A 21,004-nucleotide genomic window follows, 5' to 3' on the forward strand; every position below is an offset into this window, starting at 1 on the left:
CCATAGAACTTCTCCGTGAACTTAACTCACTCGTCAAATGAATTATGCTACACATTACCAAGACACTTGGCATCTAATCTAACAATAATTCCTCAATTATGCTACACATTACCAAGACACACTGCCAGAGACAATATTCAGGTAGAATTATGCCCACATTTTGGCCTAGATCATCCAGCCAAGACCTAGTGGGGTCATAATCAAATTGTTTTCTCAGCACAAACCAAATTTGTACTAGCTAAAAGTTACATAATGGTTTTGCATACAAACGACCAGGTCTTTAAGAGGGTGTGCACTCAGGGCTTAACTGTGCTCAACCCGGTGCACTCGCTAGATCCTTAATATAATACTAGCTTAGCCCGCACCGTGAGACGCCGCGCCCGTCGATTAGTCGTGACTATGTGGACTGTGGTCGAAGCAATAGAGTAATAAATAGTCAGTCGCTATCGATTAAAGAGAGGCACAACAGTACATAGAAAAGCTAAAGATGACGAAAAAATAGATTTGTTATAACCATGCATATGAATGGACACAAAGAGAACGATTAACATTAGCACACCTCTAACAAGAACTACTTATTGAAACCATATACAACTCACCCTACATAGTGAGTTTGTACATGCAGATACAAACACACTGTGATAAGAAGTCGCAAGCAGTTTTTGCTGGATCGGATCATCCTGGTATAACCACATGCAGGATTAGTGCCTATAATAAAATGGTACTGAGCTTTTGCAAATTCCTGGACACGCCCGGCATGTGGATATACTCCTGTGTATGTGATGATTGGATCCTTGCAATGTGGATGTTGAGGATACATGTGAAGTGGCAACACATCAGAGAAATTGTTGCATATCTTTGCTAAAATCATTGTTTGGCTTTTCTCTTTTGCCTTAAATATTCTTTCCTTTGTGACTTCAAGGGCATACTCCCTCCATTTACTTATACAAGGCCACTATGCGATATACGCTTCGCATCTATACAAGGCCACAAACAATAATCGAGAAAAGAATTAATGATATTTCCTCGTACTAGCAACCTGCTTAATGCTTGCATGCATGTCATCATAATGACACTAACTAGTTCCTCCATTCAGTTTTCTTGCATGCATGTTGCGTATTAATGATCTCACTAAACAAAAAAAGGTTGACCTGCAAACTATGCATTAAATTTTATCTTGGTACCTATAAAATGAGTTTGTGGCCTTGTATATAACAATGGAGGGAGTAGTAGTTATGGTCATTGATAGAAATGTTGTAATCTACACACATACATTCCAAAGCTACTTGGGCAGCTTTCTCTTTGGCTTCATCTTCTGTGTCAGTTGGTTCTCCTTCGAACGTCATTGAGGATTCTCTGCGGCTGTCTTTTTCATGTGGAAGGCCTATCAATACAGATGCTTGCAGCATGCCCCAAGAACATACCACTGAGTAGAGCCTTGTATTTGTAAGCCAATTGCCAAACTTACTGTTTCAAGAATTGGACGTATGAACGGTTATATAGTGGGTACAAAATTGGATGAATCATCATTGTAGATCTTTCAGCTCACCAAATGGCACACATTTCCTGTATGGTATTTCTTCAGGCGACACGCTCGGTTCCACATGGAAGTAAGAAGAAACATGGGCAGCTACTGGCCATGTTTTGTACAGAGGCCAGACGGTTCTACTTCTTCAAAGTAGTGTATCTCCCTAAGCAAGATAGTGGGGAGATTGGGTAGTGGATTGCAGGAAAACTAAACAGAGGCCAGACGGTTCCTCATAATCTGTTTGTATATGCACTCGTATGATTATTTAATGAAAAATATTAAGAATTACTAGGAAATTGTAAGTTTGGGGATTTCAAACTCCTGTGGAAAAGAATTAACGCGAAGCTATTGTCATCGTCCCATGTAGGTTTGGGTTTCAAACTCCTGTGAAACTGTAGGTTTGGGGATTTCACAAATTGTAGGTATGTGTATGTATATCTAAGTGCCTACTTGAGATGCAGCTACCCATGCATGTTAGTAAAGTTGACCTGAAGAGGAGTAATTGCTGCATTGTTTACATACTCCCTCCGGTTGGACCTATAAGTTGGGCACGGATTTTTAGGTGTTCAATTTAGAGAAACAGGTATTATATTTTACAAAATTTATATTTTTAGGTTTGTTATCAAATATAGTTTCTAACAATATAACTTTTGTGGCATATCATACATGTTTTATTAGTCAAATCGAAGGCCTATAACATAATTGGTTTGATGCCAATACTTGGATTGCCAACATTTGGCGAAACTAAAAGTTGCCAAAATTTGGAACTTTCTATGAGATTGAGAAGAAAAATTGGTAGCCAACCAATCACTAGCCAACATTTGGCATTTGCCAAATATTGGAAATGCCAACTTTTGGCATTGAACCAATTATGCTCCAAAACCGTTGTGCCTGAGTTATAAACCCAACCGAATGGAGTAGATATATACAGTACTTTGGGATGGATGGATCTCAGTTTTATCTATATAATGTTAACTCTCCTCCCTGTTGGCCCATGGGACAAGTTAAATAAAGCGTATCAACGCCTCGAGCTTAACGAAGTAAAGTTTGACGAGTTCATTTAGGGGTTAGTCAAGGTCAGATATGACAGTTTAAGATTTGGAGCATCTTCAAGTTGTGGCACTTAACGTCCAAACCCGGATACATTGACAAGTCTCTCGCTCACCGACGGACCTAGAACAAAAATGACCCAGTGTACATTGTTGTGACCCAGGTTGATTAGTTAGTTCCAAGGGGTAGAAATCCTTAGTTACGCACTAACGAAGTAGAGTGGAGAAAGGCGGAGCTAGAAGCTAGCTAGGTACGCGCAGTGGCTTTTACAGTACGCCGGTGCAGTAGGCCTTGCATGGCGGCTCATTGGCACTCTGCCATAGCCAACAACCAAGATTTCTCAGTTTTGGAACATATGTGATAAAGTAAGAATAATCTGTCAAAAACACAAAACAATCGTTGCAAAATCTTTCAGAGAGCATGATGCATTTCAGAGGCATCAATATTGTTTGTAAGACAATAAGTTTTGGGGAACCAGCACAACCCTCTAGGGGTGGCTTATCTCATTATATATAATGGTTGTGTTACAATATGTACCATATACGTACATAGGTACAGAAGCTATACATAGTCTAACACCCTCCCTCAATCTTAGCCACTTTCTAAAGAACTGAGAAGGGTAAGATTGCGCCTACAAGCCTCAAACTGTGGCAGCGGTAAAGGCTTAGTGAAGATGTCTGCAAGTTGATCCTTAGATGAGATAAACTTGATCTGGAGTTGCTTCTGTGATACACGTTCCCGTACAAAGTGATAGTCAACTTCAATGTGTTTCATTCGGGCATGAAATACTGGATTTGCAGAAAGGTATGTAGCACCGATGTTATCACACCAAAGAATAGGAGGCTGTGGTTGAGACAAACCCAACTCCTGAAGCAAAGACTGCACCCAAATAATCTCTGCAGTAGCATTAGCCGCAGCCTTGTACTCAGCTTCAGTACTGCTACGTGACACAGTAGCCTGTTTCCGAGCACTCCAGGCGATCAAATTAGAGCCAAAGAATACTGCATAACCCCCCGTGGATCGCCTGTCATCTGGGCTACCAGCCCAATCTGCATCAGAGAAGGCCGAAAGGACCCGAGAGGAAGTCGGCCGAATATGCATACCAAATGTCAGGGTGAACTGAACATAACGAAGAATGCGTTTAACAGCAGCCCAATGAGTATCTCTGGGAGCCTGAAGATACTGACAAACCCTGTTAACAGCATAAGAGATATCTGGTCTCGTGATCGTCAAGTACTGAAGTCCACCAACAATGCTCCTGTACTCTGTGGCATCCGCAGGAGACAAAAGCTCACCATCAACAGCTGTTATCTTGTCGGTAGACGACATGGGTGTGGTGGTCGGTTTGCACTTCAGCATGCCAGCTCTCTGTAACAACTCCAAGGAGTACTTCTTCTGCGTAAGGACAAGACCAGTAGCACGAGAAGTGACCTCAACTCCAAGAAAGTAGTGAAGCTTCCCAAGATCTTTGACCGCAAAATCAGCACCAAGAGAGCAGACAAGAGCATCAGCAGCATACTGAGAAGAGCTGACAAGGATAATATCATCGACATATACCAAAAGATACATAGTGACTTCTGGCTTCTGTAGAAGAAATAACGAAGTGTCAGCAGTAGACGGCACAAACCCATGAGCATGAAGGGCAGAGGCAAGGCGGGCATGCCAGGCACGAGGAGCTTGCTTCAAACCATATAGTGCTTTGGAAAGACGACAGATATAGTCAGGACGATCAGGATCAGAGAAACCAGGTGGCTGTTTCATATAAACCTCTTCCTCCAAAAATCCATGTAGAAAAGCATTCTGCACATCAAGTTGACGAAGTGACCAACCACGAGAAACAGCAATGGAGAGAAGAAGCCGAATAGTGGTAGGCTTGACGACAGGACTGAAGGTGTCCTCATAGTCAAGACCATGACGCTGCCGAAAACCGCGAGCAACAAGTCGTGCTTTGTAACGCTCAATAGATCCATCCGAATGCTTCTTCACTTTGAATACCCATTTTGAGTCAATAACATTTACACGTGGTGGTGGAGGAACGAGAGTCCATGTCTTGTTACGAAGAAGAGCATGAAACTCCTGCTCCATAGCCTCTCGCCAATGTGGAATGAGCAGGGCAGCCTGATATGAGCGAGGCTCAGAAGATGGATCCGCAACAGCAGCAGCCAAACAAGCAGCCAACCAAGCAACCGTACCATCCTTACGTTCCTTAGGTTTGAAAATGCCACTGCGACTGCGTGTATGTGGTCGGGACACAGGAACCACCGAGGTCGACGGAGCAGCCTGCAACGGGCTGGAGGACGGTGACGTTGACGAGTCAGCCGGTGACGAGGAGCCAGTCACGATAGCCTCGGACTCGGTTGGCGAAGAAGGCCGACCCACCGGCGAAACCGGCAGAGCAGACGAAGCAGCTGGCGACTCCGGCATCACAGACCGGGCCGATGGCGAGCTCGGCATAGTGGGCCATGGCGCGGCCGGTGTCGCGGGCCGATCCGCTGATGAAGGCGACGTGAGGACCCGAGCCGCGGGCGAAGACGGCGTGACGGGCCGAGCCGCAGGCGAAGACGGCGTGACGGGCCGAGCCGCGGGCGACTCGGCGGCCGCTGGCGAAACGGACCGAGCAGTGGAGATGCTCGGCGCGACGGGCTCGTCGGGTGACCATGCATGGGCACGCGAATCGATGACATGCAACATAGGGCGATCGACGTGCCCACCAGAAGACGACGATGATGATGGTGAATCCTCCAACAGCTCCAAACGAGCTCCACGTCCGGTTCCTGCAACATGGTTAGGTAACAGCAAAGGAGAGTATGCAACATCATCAAATTGGTCAGAAGCAACAGAGGATGAATGCAGGGATGGTGGTTCGACAGTGGACACAGGAAGGTTGGCAAAGGGAAAAACATGCTCATCAAACACGACGTCCCGAGATATATAGACACGATTAGTGGGAACATGAAGACATTTGTAACCTTTATGAAGAGAGCTATAGCCAAGAAAAACACACTTCTTAGAACGAAACTCAAGCTTGCGCTTGTTATATGGACGAAGATGCGGCCAGCAAGCACACCCAAATACCTTGAGAAAGGTATAATCAGGTTGTTCATTAAGGAGAACCTCAATGGGAGTCTTCATGTTTAAAACACGAGTAGGAGTACGGTTGATGAGAAAGCATGCAGTGGTGAAAGCATCACTCCAAAACCGAAACGGAACAGATGCATGGGCCAAAAGAGTAAGACTAGCTTCAACAATATGACGATGCTTACGTTCGACTGAACCATTCTGCTGATGTGTATGTGGACATGCTAAACGATGAGCTATCCCAAGCGACTGAAAGAAAGAGTTGAGGTTGCGATACTCGCCCCCCCAGTCTGACTGGACATGAACAATTTTGTGCTTGAGAAGACGTTCAACATGTTTTTGAAACTGAACAAAAATATCAAACACATCAGATTTGCGTTTAATAAGGTAAAGCCAGGTAAAGCGACTATAAGCATCAACGAAACTGATATAGTAATTATGACCACTGACAGAAGTCTGAGCAGGACCCCATACATCTGAAAACACAAGTTCTAAAGGATGTTTCACCTCACGACTGGACTCCGAAAAAGAAAGTTGATGACTCTTCCCCTGCTGACAAGCATCACACACTGCTAAATCTTTATGACTAGACAAACTAGGAAGCTCATGACGACGCAAAATATGACGGACAATAGGTGTGGCCGGGTGACCAAGACGAGCATGCCACTATGACGGAGAGACCCGAACTCCACTGAAAACACGAGCGACACTAGGATGCTCCAGACGGTAGAGGCCCTGGCACAACCGCCCACTAAGAAGAATGTCCCTCGTGCCCCGATCCTTAATAAAAAGATCAAAAGGGTAAAATTCATAAAGCACATTATTATCACGTGTGAGTTTAGGAACTGAAAGAAGATTACGGGTCACAGATGGAACTCGAAGAACATTGCGAAGCTGAAGACTCCTATTGGCATGTCTAGTGAGAAGAGATGCTTGACCAATATGAGAGATGTGCATACCTGCTCCATTGGCGGTGTGGATCTTGTCGAAGCCATGATAGGATTCACGAGTGTGAAGCTTCCCCATCTCGCTGGTTAGATGCTCTGTCGCCCCAGAGTCCATGTACCAGTGTGGATCGATGGAGTAGGACTGAGTGTGTCCCTGTTGCTTCTGCGGCGCGGGACGATCAGCCATGGCGACCTGACGGGCATTGTTGCGTGTATCTTTGCCGTCATTGCCAAGACCAAAGAAGCTTCGCTGGAAGCGCTTATGACACTTGGAGGCCCAGTGCCCATCGCGGCCACAAAGCTGATACACACGTGGACCGCCAGCCCCCGGTAAGGTCGCAGTGGGTGGGGGGGCCGAGGCGGGCGACGGTGGCAGCCCCAAGGGAGACCGGGGTGATGAAGAAGAGCGGCCACCCTTGGTGGAGGCGTTGGCCGAGAGGGAGCCAGTGCCCCTGGTGCGGCGAGTCTCGACCCGTTGCTCAGTGAGAAGGAGCCAAGAGAAAACCTCGTGTGCCAGCATGGGTGTCGAGTTGCCCCGCTCGTTGATGATCTCGACTAAGGCATCATACTCCTCATCAAGACCATTGACAATAAACGAGTTGAACTCGGAGTCGGTGAGGGGCTGTCCAATGGAGGCCAATGTGTCGGCGAGGCCCTTGACCTTGTTGTAGAACTTAGTGGCAGTGGAGTCAAGCTTCTGACACTCTCCAAGCTGACGACGGAGTGCAGAGACACGAGCCTGGGACTGTGCTGCAAAGGTGCGCTCAAGGATGGTCCAGGCCTCATGAGACGTCTTCGCGAAGACAACAAGGCCGGCAACTGCCGGCGAGAGCGACCCCTGGATGGAGGAGAGGTTCGCCTGGTCCTGCCCCGTCCAGACGCGATGGGCCGGATTGTAGACCGGACCGTGCACGCTGTCTACCAGCGCGGGTGGGCAGGGAAGCGATCCGTCGACGTAGCCTAGCAGGTAGTGACTCCCCAAGAGCGGGAGAACCTGCGCACGCCAGAAGATGTAGTTGTCGGCGGAGAGCTTGATGGTGATGAGATGACCGAAGTGAAACGGCGGCGGCGAAGACAATCCCATCGAGGAGGCTGCCTGGGGTGCAAACACCATGGAGGCAGCCGGAGGCACCGAAGCCGATGCGGGAGGAGGCGGGACCGCAGCCAGGGCGGGCGCCGCAAAGCTCGCGGCCGGTGCGGACGCCGCAAGGCCCGCGGCCGGGGCGGACGCCGCAAGGCCCGCGGCCGGGGCGGACGCCGCCAACCCCGCCAGCGGGGCAGTGTGATCCGCTTGCGGCAGGAGCGGCGGGACGACGCCTGCGGAGTCCGCAGCGGACGGCGGCGCCGCGGTGTGGACCACGAGGTCACGCCCAAGCGAGGGCGCCGGCGGCGTGGAGAAGACGGAGCCGATGCTCCTTGTCCCGATCGGAGCCGGAACAGAGACGACATCGAGCGGGAGGTTGAGCAGAGCCGCAAGAGAGGCCGGGAGGAAGCCCGCAGCAGTGGAACCGGTGGTGGCGGCGCTCGACATGGCGGCGGCGCGATCGGTGGCGCGGCGGCGGCGGTGAAGGCGGCGGCGGCTGCGGCGGCGGTGCGGGTATTAGGGTTTAGAAGCGGAAGCGATCGTAACCTAGCTCTGATACCATGTAAGACAATAAGTTTTGGGGAACCAGCACAACCCTCTAGGGGTGGCTTATCTCATTATATATAATGGTTGTGTTACAATATGTATCATATACGTACATAGGTACAGAAGCTATACATAGTCTAACATTGTTTGATTCGGTGCGCTTAAAAAGTGTAGGGCCCATTTAATTACATAGTAAATAGAGATGTAAATGGCGCAATAAACTGCACCACAAGGCCCGTTTAGTTCACTTTAGTTAGCTTGATAGTTCATTTGCCTCCAAAAAAAACTGTTAGACCGATAAATGCGCTTAAACTGGACCGGTTTACATTCCAGATACTAAAACACAATGCATAGTAAACCAGATCAATATTCTAGAAATTCTAACAACAAAAAATGCAAAACATGTAGTCATTGATTGTCGTGCCCCCATTATATTACGTAGTTCTTGATGGCATAGTTTTTAACCTCAAGGGCACTAAGGTCCAATATTTCCCAATGTGTTTTGATCTCTCTTGTAACCTTATTACATCTTTCTATTCATATTTATTTCTTCCGTGATGTACGTATGCACAAGTCAACCCCTACCTGTTTTTGTATTCCCATGAACATGCACATGCATCCTTCGTTATATACAATTGATGTAACAATCACGGTACATGGAACACATTCGTGTTCACACACACACACACACACACACACACACACACACACACACACACACACACACACACACATAGATTTCATTGTTCCCATTTAAAATTTCATGTACATTCGTCCTATCCATTCTTTTTTCCAACGAGAATGCACTTTTTATAAGCATCTTCTATTATTACTAGTTACTAACAAACGTGACACCCACGCAATCATGGAAAATATTTAGTACCACAGTTTAAGATCACTGAACTTTGGCCACCTTCGTAATGGACGAATAACATTACATCTTTCAAGAAATTTATTCAAATTTATGCTATAGGAAAATATCCCGGTCCTTTCTTATATCATCCTATAATTTTTTTTGATATCTTGTCTCATCTTGTTTCTGGGAGCACATCAAGCGATGTAAAGTTCCCCATTCCTTTTGGCAGCTTTGTTCTTGTATAAACACATAGGCATATCAGATATCTATGTTGAACAACACTTTCAGGTAATTCTTTAGTTCTTACCGAGATGTCAAATGACTGCAAATGAGGTAACTTTGCTCGAGCTCTCACGAGATGCATCAACGTCGCATTGGTCACTTTCATCATCGACACGATTCCTCTCATAGTCCGCATCAGCATCATCTGCGCACATTTAAAAAAAAGACATGTAGGTGGTCATGCAGTTATTATGTTTGTCCTACATATTTTTAAACGTATTTCAGCAAATGAATCATCTATATCCATATCATCAAGTGTCTCTGCGGTTGTTCGTTTTTCATGTTTTTATCAACGTTCACCACACTTACATTGCCACTATAAGATTTATCCAAACTCATCTAGTTCTCCTCGGTAGATTGGTCCATATTCAATGATGAGGATCCCTTCTCGTCGCCATAATAACCGCCATCATAATCGGTCTCCTCCTCCATCTATACACCTATAAACAAATTCTAAAATCAATCCGAACACCATATAACATCATCCCTAAAATAATCAGCTCATCAATTATAGTATTTCATAATCATATTATGTGCACAATGAAATTGATTAACAGTACGTCGCACAAATTTATGCATTAAGCTAGCACTTACTTAATGAGTCAATAGATAAATTTTTTCATATCATTTGAATGATTGACCTAATGTAACCTACTTAGTGAGTGACCTAATGTAAGGGTCAAACCGACCACTTCCACGCCGGCGAGGAGGATAGATGGATCAATTTCGTCTGGGGACGAACGCGCCAACGGCGTGACGATGATGGCCGGCCGAGGCAGGCGTCTGCGGCGTGAGGATGATGGGCCGGCCCACAACTGCGAAGTGCAGCGAAAAATGAATTTGTTGCGCGAAAACCGCCCTAAAAAACTTCCTATGGCCAGGAATAGAGCTCGTGCCGTTTAGCTAATTTGCAAGTCGAATAACCACTACAGCACTTAGCAGTTTAAGAACAAAACATAGAACGCTACTTACTGCACATACATATTAGGAAAACGTGATTTTTTTTTGAAAAAAGTGTGAACAAAATTTAAAAGTTCACAGATTTAAGAGCATCACGAATTAGAAAAATTTCATGCACTAAAAAAAGTTCACCGATTTTGAAAATTAGTTCTCTTTTTAAAAAATCGATGGACTTTTTTCAAAGTGGATGAACTTTTTTCAGAATTTGTGAAAAAGAGTTCATTGATGTTGAAAAAAAGTTCACCAATTTTCAAAAAAGTTCACAAATTTTTGTAAAAGGTCACAAAAAAGAGTGCACTGATGTTGAAAAAAATCACAAAATATGAAAAAAAATGAGAATTAAAAAAAAGTTCACAAATTCGAAAAAAGTTAATTGATTTTGAAAAAGGTTCATCGAATTTGAAAAAATAGTTCATCAAATTTGAAAAAAGTTGATTGAATTTGAAAAAAGTTCACCGAATTTAAGAAAAGTTCACCGATTTTGAATAAATGTTCATCGAATTTGGAAAATAGTTCATCAAACTGGAAAAAGCTCATCGAATTTGAAAAAAAGGTTCCGCGCACTTAAGGAAAAAAAGGAAAAACAAAGAAAAGAACAAGAAAAAAGAAAAGGCGAACTGGGAAAAAAACCTGATGAAGGTAATAATAAAGGAATGAAAAACGCAAGCACGCTGTCGTGGAGTTCGACTCCTTTCGCTGCCTCTTTTTTAGTCTTTTAGAACAGAGAGAAACGCTATATGGGCTGGCCCAGCGCGGGGCGCTGCAGGCGCCCGTTTGCAGCATACACACGTTAACGGGCGCCTGCAGCGCCAAATAGGATTTCGTGCCGTCGTAGTCAGCTTCGTTCGATATTTTCTTTGTCGCTCGGCTGGGCTTCTAGCCGGGCTTTCTGAGTTTGTATGTCTAGACATGGGAGCCCACATAGGGGTAAAAAGCAGCAGAAAAACGAGCGTTTGGGCTTGGTTTGGACTCCCAACCTCATGGTGATGTAATATTGTGCTACCAGCGACCAGCCTAGCTAGGTGAATGTTTGCTCTGAAAAGTAATGTGGTGTAATCTATTAAATAGTACCACCTCGCCTTTTTACATCCAATCCTTCTAACTTATATAGGTCTTTCAGGGTATCAAGGAGTCATCTCCAAAATCAATAAGTGAAGGGTAAAAATTGACTTCCGCCTCTCTAGAGAGGATTTCAACCCGACGTTTCAACGTGCAGATAAAGAAGGAAAGGATTTGAGAAGCTAATTTGGAAATGAATGAATAATAGCGAAGAGGCACGCATGTTGAGCTCTCTCTACTGTAAGCCGATTTGCTGGTCTTTGTTTTTGCAAAAGCATTATCGTGTTTACTCATTAGCAAAGCATGGGCCGCAAGTTGCACACTGCATATATTCCCCCCACACAAAAATACATAATTTTGTTAGACGTTTTGTAAAGATGGTCGGCTTGAAAGAACAATTCTTCCTCATGTTAAAGAAATTTGACTATACTTTTTTTTGAGAAAAATAATAATTGGATTAGGAGTGTCGAAGTGATGAATTTTATCTTGTAACACATGACATAGATGTAATTTCTAATACTTCTGATGTTCTTTATATTAACATGACATTTGATAAATAGATCGAAAGTTTTTCCAAGAAAAACATTGTGAATCAGTTCAATTACTCCAAATCATACACCATGTCTCTACATCGTGTTCCTCCAATTATGCATATGTTGTGGTCATAAGCGACCGTTGTCCCTTGACATAGTTCCTTGACCGAGCAAATCGTGGTTCATAAGAACTGGTATTTTTCTCCCGTCGCAACGCACAGACATTTGTGCTAGTATTTTCTAAGTACGGACAAGAACATAACAAATAATCAATTATGAAAATTTATATCAGAGCAGTTATAGTTTTTACTCAAATTTATTTATCATGGTCTGAGCATAGAAAACCTCATATTACAACTTATTTATTGGAGCAACCTGCGGCTGGTTAACTTTGGCATGAGTCAGCTGCCATTTCACGCCAGGCGGTGCTCAACCGGATCAAGCGTGGCTGGTGCAACTGTCGGGTCTCTCAGTATGGCCTCAAGATCTCCATGTTTCTCACCAATGGTAGCATTCAGAAATGCCACCATGATCCCAGAAACGCACCTCCTCATCTTGTCCTTGCACCCACCCCCATCCTTGCACACGCAGGTCATTAACTTGGAGGCGTTATTGTCCAGCATGTCCAGATGACCGTAGTCCTTGGTCACAATGTAGCTGCAGGGTGGCCTGCACTCGCGGTAGAACTCCGCGTGGTTCACGTCATTGGGTGCGCACGGCGGGAAGAATATGTTCTTCTTCTCCTCGCCGAGCCCGGTGCCAATGACTAGCACAGGCATGTCAATGTCGAAAGAGGAGGGCTCGTAGGTGAGGATCTTGGGTTTGAGCTGAGAGGACTTTCCTTTGCCGGCAACAGGGTCTAGGCCGACCAGCGCGGAGAAGGTTAGGTGGGTCTTGGCATGCCCCAAGGCCAAGGAGAAAGCTGTGTGGCCTCCTCGGCTGTGGCCGGCCAAGGCGAGCTTCGAGAGCTCCGGCTGGACGCCTTCAGGGAGCATGGACGGAAGACCGTCGGGGAGCCAGTCTGCGACCTTAGCTGCGGCGGCGATGTCATTGGCGTCACCCACAGGTATGATACAGTTGTTGAACTGCATTAAAAAATGATGCATAGTTAGTTGATCAACGCAAGCTAGCATATAGAATTATAATAGATCCTCTTCTGAGAGAGAAACCTCAGCAAACAGTAATAAGTCTTGATACATATGAAAATGGTAATGATCGACCTGGGGTGCAACCATGATGAAGCCATGTGATGCGATGTGATGGAGAAGTTGTTTGTAGTAGTGGTTATGGAGGAAGAAGCCGTGCAAGAACATGGCAACGGGGTAGGTTCCTGCATCCTTGGGTGCTACGATCAGGACCGGTATCGGTGGTGTCGGTACCTTTTTCCCATGCACCTGAATTTCCTCCACCGCAAGGTTCCCCGGCTGGAACACGGAGGTGACCACCTCGAGAACCTCGGCACTGGACTTCTTCACAATTTCTGCAGATGCTGCCATCTCTGACTCAAGCTTGGGGCACCAGCTCTCTATCTTTACAAAAGCTTTGATGTGGCGATGATCAGAAGAGAGGACCAGTGTGACAAATTTATAGGAGGGTGGATATTGGCTCCTATGGTGCATAGTCTACTTCAGCTTGATGTTTGGGAAATGAGAAGAACGTGTTGGAGAAGATGATTAGTGCTGGTTGAATAAATTTCGTAGGATTAGGTTTGAAGGCAGGGCGTTGGGTGGGGACTGGCCGAATTGAAGCTGGACAAGAACAGAAATGGTCCAAGACGTTGAACCTTACCGGTGGGTGGCAGCTAGAGCAATTGATTGAATCCCTTGCAGAAAAACTATCAGCATCGTCAAGACAAGTAAAACTAGAGATTGTTTTGCAGCTGGAGCAATTTATCGAATCCCTTACATCAAAACTATCAGCATCGTCAAGACATGTACAACCAGAGATTGTTTTGCATTGGTTTACCGCTTACACCTCTCCAACAAGGAAACAGTATCCTGTAGGTTTATTTACTTTGACAAAAATAAAGCATCGAGTTTTTCTGGCCGTTATTTCATAAAAAAAAACAACAAAAAACAAAATCTGGACATTTTTCTGGCCAAATGAATATGGATGCTAATACGGATGTTATGGATACGAATGTGGATCAGATGTATCTCGAATATGGATACACATAGAATGTTTACTCGATTCGGAACGGATACGAATAATTGCGACATATTGCTTAAGAAAATTAGTCGATAGCTATGTGACATGAAATAATCAACTTGCGACATATTCCTTCCGTTCCAAAATATAGTGCGCCAGCGTTTTCCGATGTTCAACTTAGACTATAAATCTAACCAACGAGACCGACTGCGTTGAGAGCAAAAATTATACCAGTGAATTCGCATTCAAAAGAAGTTTTCAATTATATAATTTTTGCTCCCGCCGCAGTTAGTCTCGTTCGTAAAATTTATGATCAAAGTTGTAGTGCGAGAACCGAGGAGATGCTATATTTTGGAACGGAGGGACTACAATAAGTCAACGCTAATGTTAACACTCACACGTGTGGCACGAAGCAACATGACCCAAACGCCTCCATTACCATCCATTTTGTCATGTCGAAATAGATGACATCAGCAGGAATCTTTTTGGTTTCGTCTTAAAAATGTTTTATCTCCTAATTAAAAAATTCAATAAAAATTCCGTTTTCACCATTAAATCTGTCTCGATAAGATCTTCAAAACTAGATCCCATGTTGATATGCTTAGATGAAAAAAAATTGTACAAAAGTGACCATGATGTTTACACCATAGTTGTGATAGTGTTTACACTAAAGTTGCCATGACATGTTCTATCTATTTTTTCTTATAGATTTAAAGCTACCGTTGTATTTTCAACTACTTTTTATGGCAATTTTTATTAATTGACCATGGCAATTTTAAGTAATTAACCACGGCAAATTTAATGCATGGATCATGGCAGTTTTTAGTAATCCATCATGGCAAATTTTATTATAGATCATGGCAATTTTAGTTTTTGACCATGGCAATTTCAGTACTTTGACTATGGAAATTATTATTTTTATGAACCATGGCAAATTTAAGTTCATGTATCATGGCAAATTTAAGTAATTCACCATGGCAATTTTAGTTTATGGTTCATGGCAAGTCTAGTTTCTTAATTTCCCGTTTGATAATATATCACAATTACTTTTAAAGGTAGAAGAAAAAATAGCTAAAACATATCATGACAACTTCAGTGTAAACACCATGAAAATTCCTGTGCAATAGACATGGCAACTTTTAACCCAAAAAAAGTCGTCGAAACATATTGTTATGAGATCTAGTTTTGGAAGATCTCGTTGCGATGGATTTAATGGTGAAAACGGATCTTCAATCGGTTTCTCATTTAAGAGATAAAACATTTTAAAAGCTTGAAATCCAAAAAGATTCCCACATGCACGCATGTGGTGACGTGGCGCAATCTGTATGTTATAGGGCGTGTGGGCAGATATTGCTCCCACCACACGTACGTGTGGGCGTTATCAGCGTCCTAAGTCAGTGATAAATAGGTTTATGAATAAATACTACTTTAATGCATAATAATTTCTATGTTTAATCATACAAAGAGTAAACTTTGACCACCTATTTGGCTTTCATATTAGATAATTGACATATTGGGGCTAGAATTTTGAAATTTACCTCCCGTAATCTTATACGGATACAGATATATCCACTTCCATATTCATATTTGTGTCAAAATCTGATACCATATTTATTTATATATTTTTTAAATAAATGTAGATACGGATAATTTCCATTTCTATTTTAGTTCGGATGTGGATGTCTCGGATACAAATAGGATCAGATATTCGCATTGTCGACAGTTTCCACCCCTACTTATCTCTACAGGAGGGTGCCTAAATTATATCCCCTAATCACATGGCATTGTACAAGGCTTAAGTGAGCCAGCAACGGCCGTAGCACAATGGGTGAACCATAACAGCGAAAAACAAAGGAAAACATACCTCCGGGGGGTTTCTATGGCTAGAGGTTTCGCACGATGCAGCGGCTGCCAGCAATCCCGCCCACTTCAGTTTTGCGCTACGGAAGCACACCTACATTCGATAAACTAAATGCCCTGGCTTGGTTGTCGACCCACGCGCGCTCTCAGCTAGAGGCCACCGGAGGCTCGACGAGCGAGATGAGCAGGTGCACACGTGGCGCATGCACGGCATGACGCGTTGTGCATGCATGGGCGGGGTGCAGCGGAGCCACGGAGGGCACGGGGCAAGGCAAGGGCCGAGGTCACAGGGACTGGCCATGGCACCCATGAGCTCGATTCCGAGCGGGGCCATCATGTATGGGGCCAGATTTGACAACGCACTCGGGGGTGAGGTCAAAGGGGTTGGGCAAAACCGGAGGATGCCGGCTGTCCTTGGTGGATCTGGAGACGACGAAGAAGAGGGCGTAGAGTCACCTGCACGAGCCAAGAGGGGTTTCCTCATTGGTCTAAGTGTGGGGCGGAGGAGGAGGATTAGAGGGGATTAGGGAAGAAGAGGTGGACGTGGCCATGTGGGTTTTGCACTTATAGGACTAGATTAGGCACTCCAGGTTGGGGTTAGTAGATTACATCTTGGTGGCTGGCTCACAGTCCCAGGAAATGTGTCTTGGATTCTATTGAAAGTTCACATGCATTTCGCACGCACGAGTGTAAACTACTCCACCCTCAAATTATATACCTTTGGCACGTAGCCAAACTTATCTAAATTGAAACCTAACCAACAATTTCCAGTGGATTTTCCACATGGAAATTTGATAGCTAAAACTCAACTTGAGAAACAGATCAGTTATTGAGAAATAATGCTGGTGGCATACTTACTCGATAGTTGCTGACCTTCAAACTTATTTTCATCGATGGCTAGAGAGTATATGGAAGAAAAGTACAGTGTCCATGTACTGGTTTCGATCTTCTTGAGATAAAATATCAGTGAGGTAATTGTGGTAATCCAAAGAAATACTTGAAGATATTTTGGTTAGAGTAACGTAGAAGGAAGAATCCGAATGGGTAATTTTATGGAGCTTCCACTCATCATCATGTATTTGAAAAAAATGTTAGATCTATAAGTTCCTACACTAACTTTACCTTTGGAACGCATTTTATGCTTCTAAGAAACTGTAAGTCCGAGGATTCTGAACTCCTTTAAAAAGAATTCACTTAGTTAAAAAAAGGAAGGAAGAGATCCCCTCAAGTCAGTCATCATTCATGCATTAATCTTTTCAGGCCGTCTACTGTATACTATTAACTCACCTCCTGGTTGGCCCATGGGGACAAACTAGTTAAAAAAAGTCAACTCCCTGAACTTAACAAAGTTTTGACGAGGTTGTTTAGGAGTCAGTGAATCTAGCTGTCAATTAAAGTAGGATGTGAAGATTTGAAATCAAGAGCATTTTCCAGACCTGGTGGATAAATTGACGAAGTCTCTCGCTCATTAATGGATCTAGAACTAAAATGACCCGATTTACTAATAGCTACACATACGTTATACTTACAGCCCGGCCTGTAACCAAAACCAGTTTTAAGCACTTTGCTAACGCAAAAGCTATATCTCGCCCTTTGCGAGTCATACATGTTGCTTTCCCTCAGAGTCCCACGCCTAGATGTCTTACATACGTGGGTCTTTTCAGTTTCTCTCACAATTTTGCAAGTGCCATTTTCCTTCTTTTCTGGTTTCTATCTGCTTTTTTGTTTCTCTCACAATTTTGCAAGTGCCACCAAACTGGAACACGTGTTCTGCTTTTCTGTTTTCTGCTTCTTTTTTCTTTCTTTTTGCCCTTTTTGTTTTGCTTATCACATAGGGAACACATTCTCTTATCTTAATTGATACATATGCGACCTGCCTTGATTTTGACCAATCCACAACCTTCTTGTCGCGGCCTTCCTTGAGAATATGTTAATTAAAAAGGTATGTAAGACTAAGATTTGGTCATGACATATCAAGTAGGTGGAAAAAGATTATCTCCACAAACATACTTGGAGGGGTATGACATATATAGATAATTTCAATTCCATATTGAAGCAAGAATGGCATATATATATATATATATATATATATATATATATATATATATATATATATATATATATATATATATATATATATATATATATATATATATATTCTGTCTACGCCATACTGAAGCAAGAAAATATAAATATACTCAAAATAAATAAGCAAGTAGAATATGATTTTTTTTTTGTTCCAGTAATCAAACTATTATCCAAATAAGAAATTAAAAGCACGGTATACAAACCGATCGATGCTAACGGGAAAGTAGAAAAGGAGGCACATACATATATGCACTCCTATGATTATCTGTTGAAGAAAATTATACTGCATGTTGGTCCTCAGTGAAGCGCCGAGTGAGTAGCAGAATCCTTAGTTACGTGCCAGCGAAGTAGAGTGGGGAAAGTCATAGCTAGACGCAGTGGCACTTGCAGTAAGAGGTGCAGCAGGATGTGCACCCACGCGAGTAGTTGGCCTTGCAGGCTGTGCACGTCGGCGACTCGGCGCAGATGCCGCACCAGCCGGTGAGGTTGCTGCAAGACCTTGCGCAAGAGGCTTCACAGTCATATCCACTACTTGTTTGGCGTCTGCAAGAACTGTAGCAGTGCCCCGAGCACTTTGATTTGTATGCTTCGAGGCAGCCCAAGCATGCCTGCGACCGGGTGCAGTCGGCGCCGCAAGGCCCCGCCCCGGCGAAGTTGGCAGCACTGCATGTCGAGTTGCACTGCGACACGCAGTCCGTGCACGCCGTTGCCACCGCGGCTGGGCATCCCATCCCCAGCAGGACGAGGAGCACCAGCATGGCCAACACAACTGCACTGCTACTTGGTGAAGGCGCCATTGGTTAGTTGCAAGGGGCAGCTTAGCTACCTAGCTAGTATGAGTATATGGCAGAGAGCAAGACAAGAGACGATCTCAAGTGGAAGCGGTGTCCATATGATAGAGCAATTTATAGCCATCAGTTGACGTACTACGTAACAAGATAGACCTTCTATCTACCCATCATTTTTTTCCCCTGAAGGATTGACCAATCCATCTTAATTAAGAGCTAGAACATGGCTATGCATTTATACATGCATGTTACTACTGAAGTTGACTTGAGGAGGAGTAGCAGCTCCGCTCTTTACATACATATCCAGTACTTCCGCTGGTAGATCTGTAAAATGCTAGATTAACGGAGATCTGTAAGATGCTAGATTAACGATAACCTGCGAAGTCGTTTCACACATCCACAAGAATTACTAGAGAATTGTAGGTTTGGGGATTTCAAACTCCTGTGAAATTGTAAGTTTGGGGATTTCACAAATTGTAGGAATGTGTATGTATATCTCTGTGCCTACTTGAGATGCAAGATGCAGCTTGCAGCTACCCATGCATGTTACTAAAGTTGACCTGAAGAGGAGTAATTGCTCCATTCTTTACATACTCCCTCCGGTTGGATCTATAAGTTGGGCACGGATTTTTTGGAATTTTACAAAATTTATATTTTTAGGTTTGTTGTCAAATATAGTTTCTAACGATATAACTTTTGTGGCATATCATACATATTTCATTAGTCAAATCGGAGGCCTAGATCATAATTGGTTTCATGCCAACATTCGGCATTGCCAATATTTGGTAAGCCAACATTTGGCACAATTAACAGTTGTCATAATTTGACAATTTTTATGAGATTGGCAAAAAAAATTGGTAGCCAACCAATTACTAGCCAACATTTCGCATTTGCCTAATATTGGCAATGTCAACTTTTGGCATCGAACCAATTATGCTCCTAAACACTTGCACCCGACTTATAAACCCAATCGTATGGAGTAGATATATACAATACTTTGGGATGAATGGATCTCAGTTTTATCTATATAATGTTAACTCTCCACCCTGTTGGCCCATGGGACAAGTTAAATAAAGTGTATCAACGCATCGAGCTTAACGAAGTAAAGTTTGACGAGTTCATTTGGGGGTACGTGTGCTACAAGTCAAGGTCAGATCTGACAATTTAAGTTTAGGAGCATCTTCAAGTTGTCGCAGTTAACGTCCAAACCCGGATACATTGAGAAGTCTCTCGCTCGCCGACGAACCCAGGGGTAGCTTACCTAGCTAGTTAGAAATCCTTAGTTATGTACTAACGAAATAGAGTGGAGAAAGGCCAAGCTAGAATCTAGCTAGGTACACGCACTGGCTTTTGCATGGCGGCACATCGGCACTCTGCCATAGCCAACAACCAAAATTTCTCAATTTCGAAAAATATGTGATAAAGTAAGAAACAACATGTCAAAAACACAAAACAATCACTGCAAAATCTCTGAGAGAACATGATGCATTTTAGAGGCATCAATATTGTTTGTATCGGTGTGCTTAAAAAGTGTAGGGCCCATTTAATTACATACTAAATAGGGATGTAAATGGCGCAATAACTGCACCACAAGGCCTGTTTAGTTCACTTTAGTTAGCTTCATAGCCCATTTCCCTCCAAAAAAAACTTTATTGAACTGTTAGACCGATAAGTGGGCTTAAACAGGAATAAAAGAAACCGGTTTACATCCCTCAATCTAAAACACGATACAAAGTAAACCAGATCAATATTCCAGAAATTTTCAACAACAAAAAATGTAAAACATCTAGTCATTGATTGTCGTGCCCCCATCATATTACGTAGTTCTTGATGGCTAAGATTTAAACCATTTTTTTCTGGTGGGGATTGAAGTTAACCTCAAGGGCACTAAGGTCCAATCTTGCCCAATATGTTTTGATCTCTCTTGTAACCTTATTACCACTAGTAGAAAAAGGGCCTATTGTCCCGGTTGGTAAGGGCCTTTAGTCCCGGTTGGTGAACCGGGACTAAAGGGTCGGTACTAATGCCTCCCTCCTTTACTCCCGGTTCAATCCAGAACCGGGACAGAAGGGCCTCCACGTGGCCTGTCCCCTGAGCCCAGGCAGGAGGGCCTTTGGTCCCGGTTGGTTCCACCAACCGGGACCAATAGGCATCCACGCGTCAGCGTTTATGTGGTTGTGGTTTTTGTTTTTTTTTT

At 43.8% G+C, this 21,004-nt stretch overlaps 1 protein-coding gene across 1 annotated transcript; it reads right to left on the reverse strand.

Annotated features, from left to right (window-relative positions):
- Positions 1-12,196: 12,196 nt before the first annotated feature.
- On the reverse strand, positions 12,197-13,482 carry LOC119315090 (chlorophyllase-1-like). Its single transcript, XM_037589762.1, has 2 exons — positions 13,144-13,482; positions 12,197-13,008 (listed from the first exon to the last, which is right to left on the reverse strand). Exons 1-2 carry the CDS (start codon positions 13,417-13,419, stop codon positions 12,337-12,339), a joined length of 948 nt encoding a protein of 315 aa, XP_037445659.1. The 5' UTR covers positions 13,420-13,482; the 3' UTR covers positions 12,197-12,336.
- Positions 13,483-21,004: the final 7,522 nt, after the last annotated feature.

This window comes from Triticum dicoccoides, chromosome 6A, assembly GCF_002162155.2.
Source record: "Triticum dicoccoides isolate Atlit2015 ecotype Zavitan chromosome 6A, WEW_v2.0, whole genome shotgun sequence".
In the NCBI taxonomy this organism is placed as follows: domain Eukaryota; kingdom Viridiplantae; phylum Streptophyta; class Magnoliopsida; order Poales; family Poaceae; genus Triticum; species Triticum dicoccoides.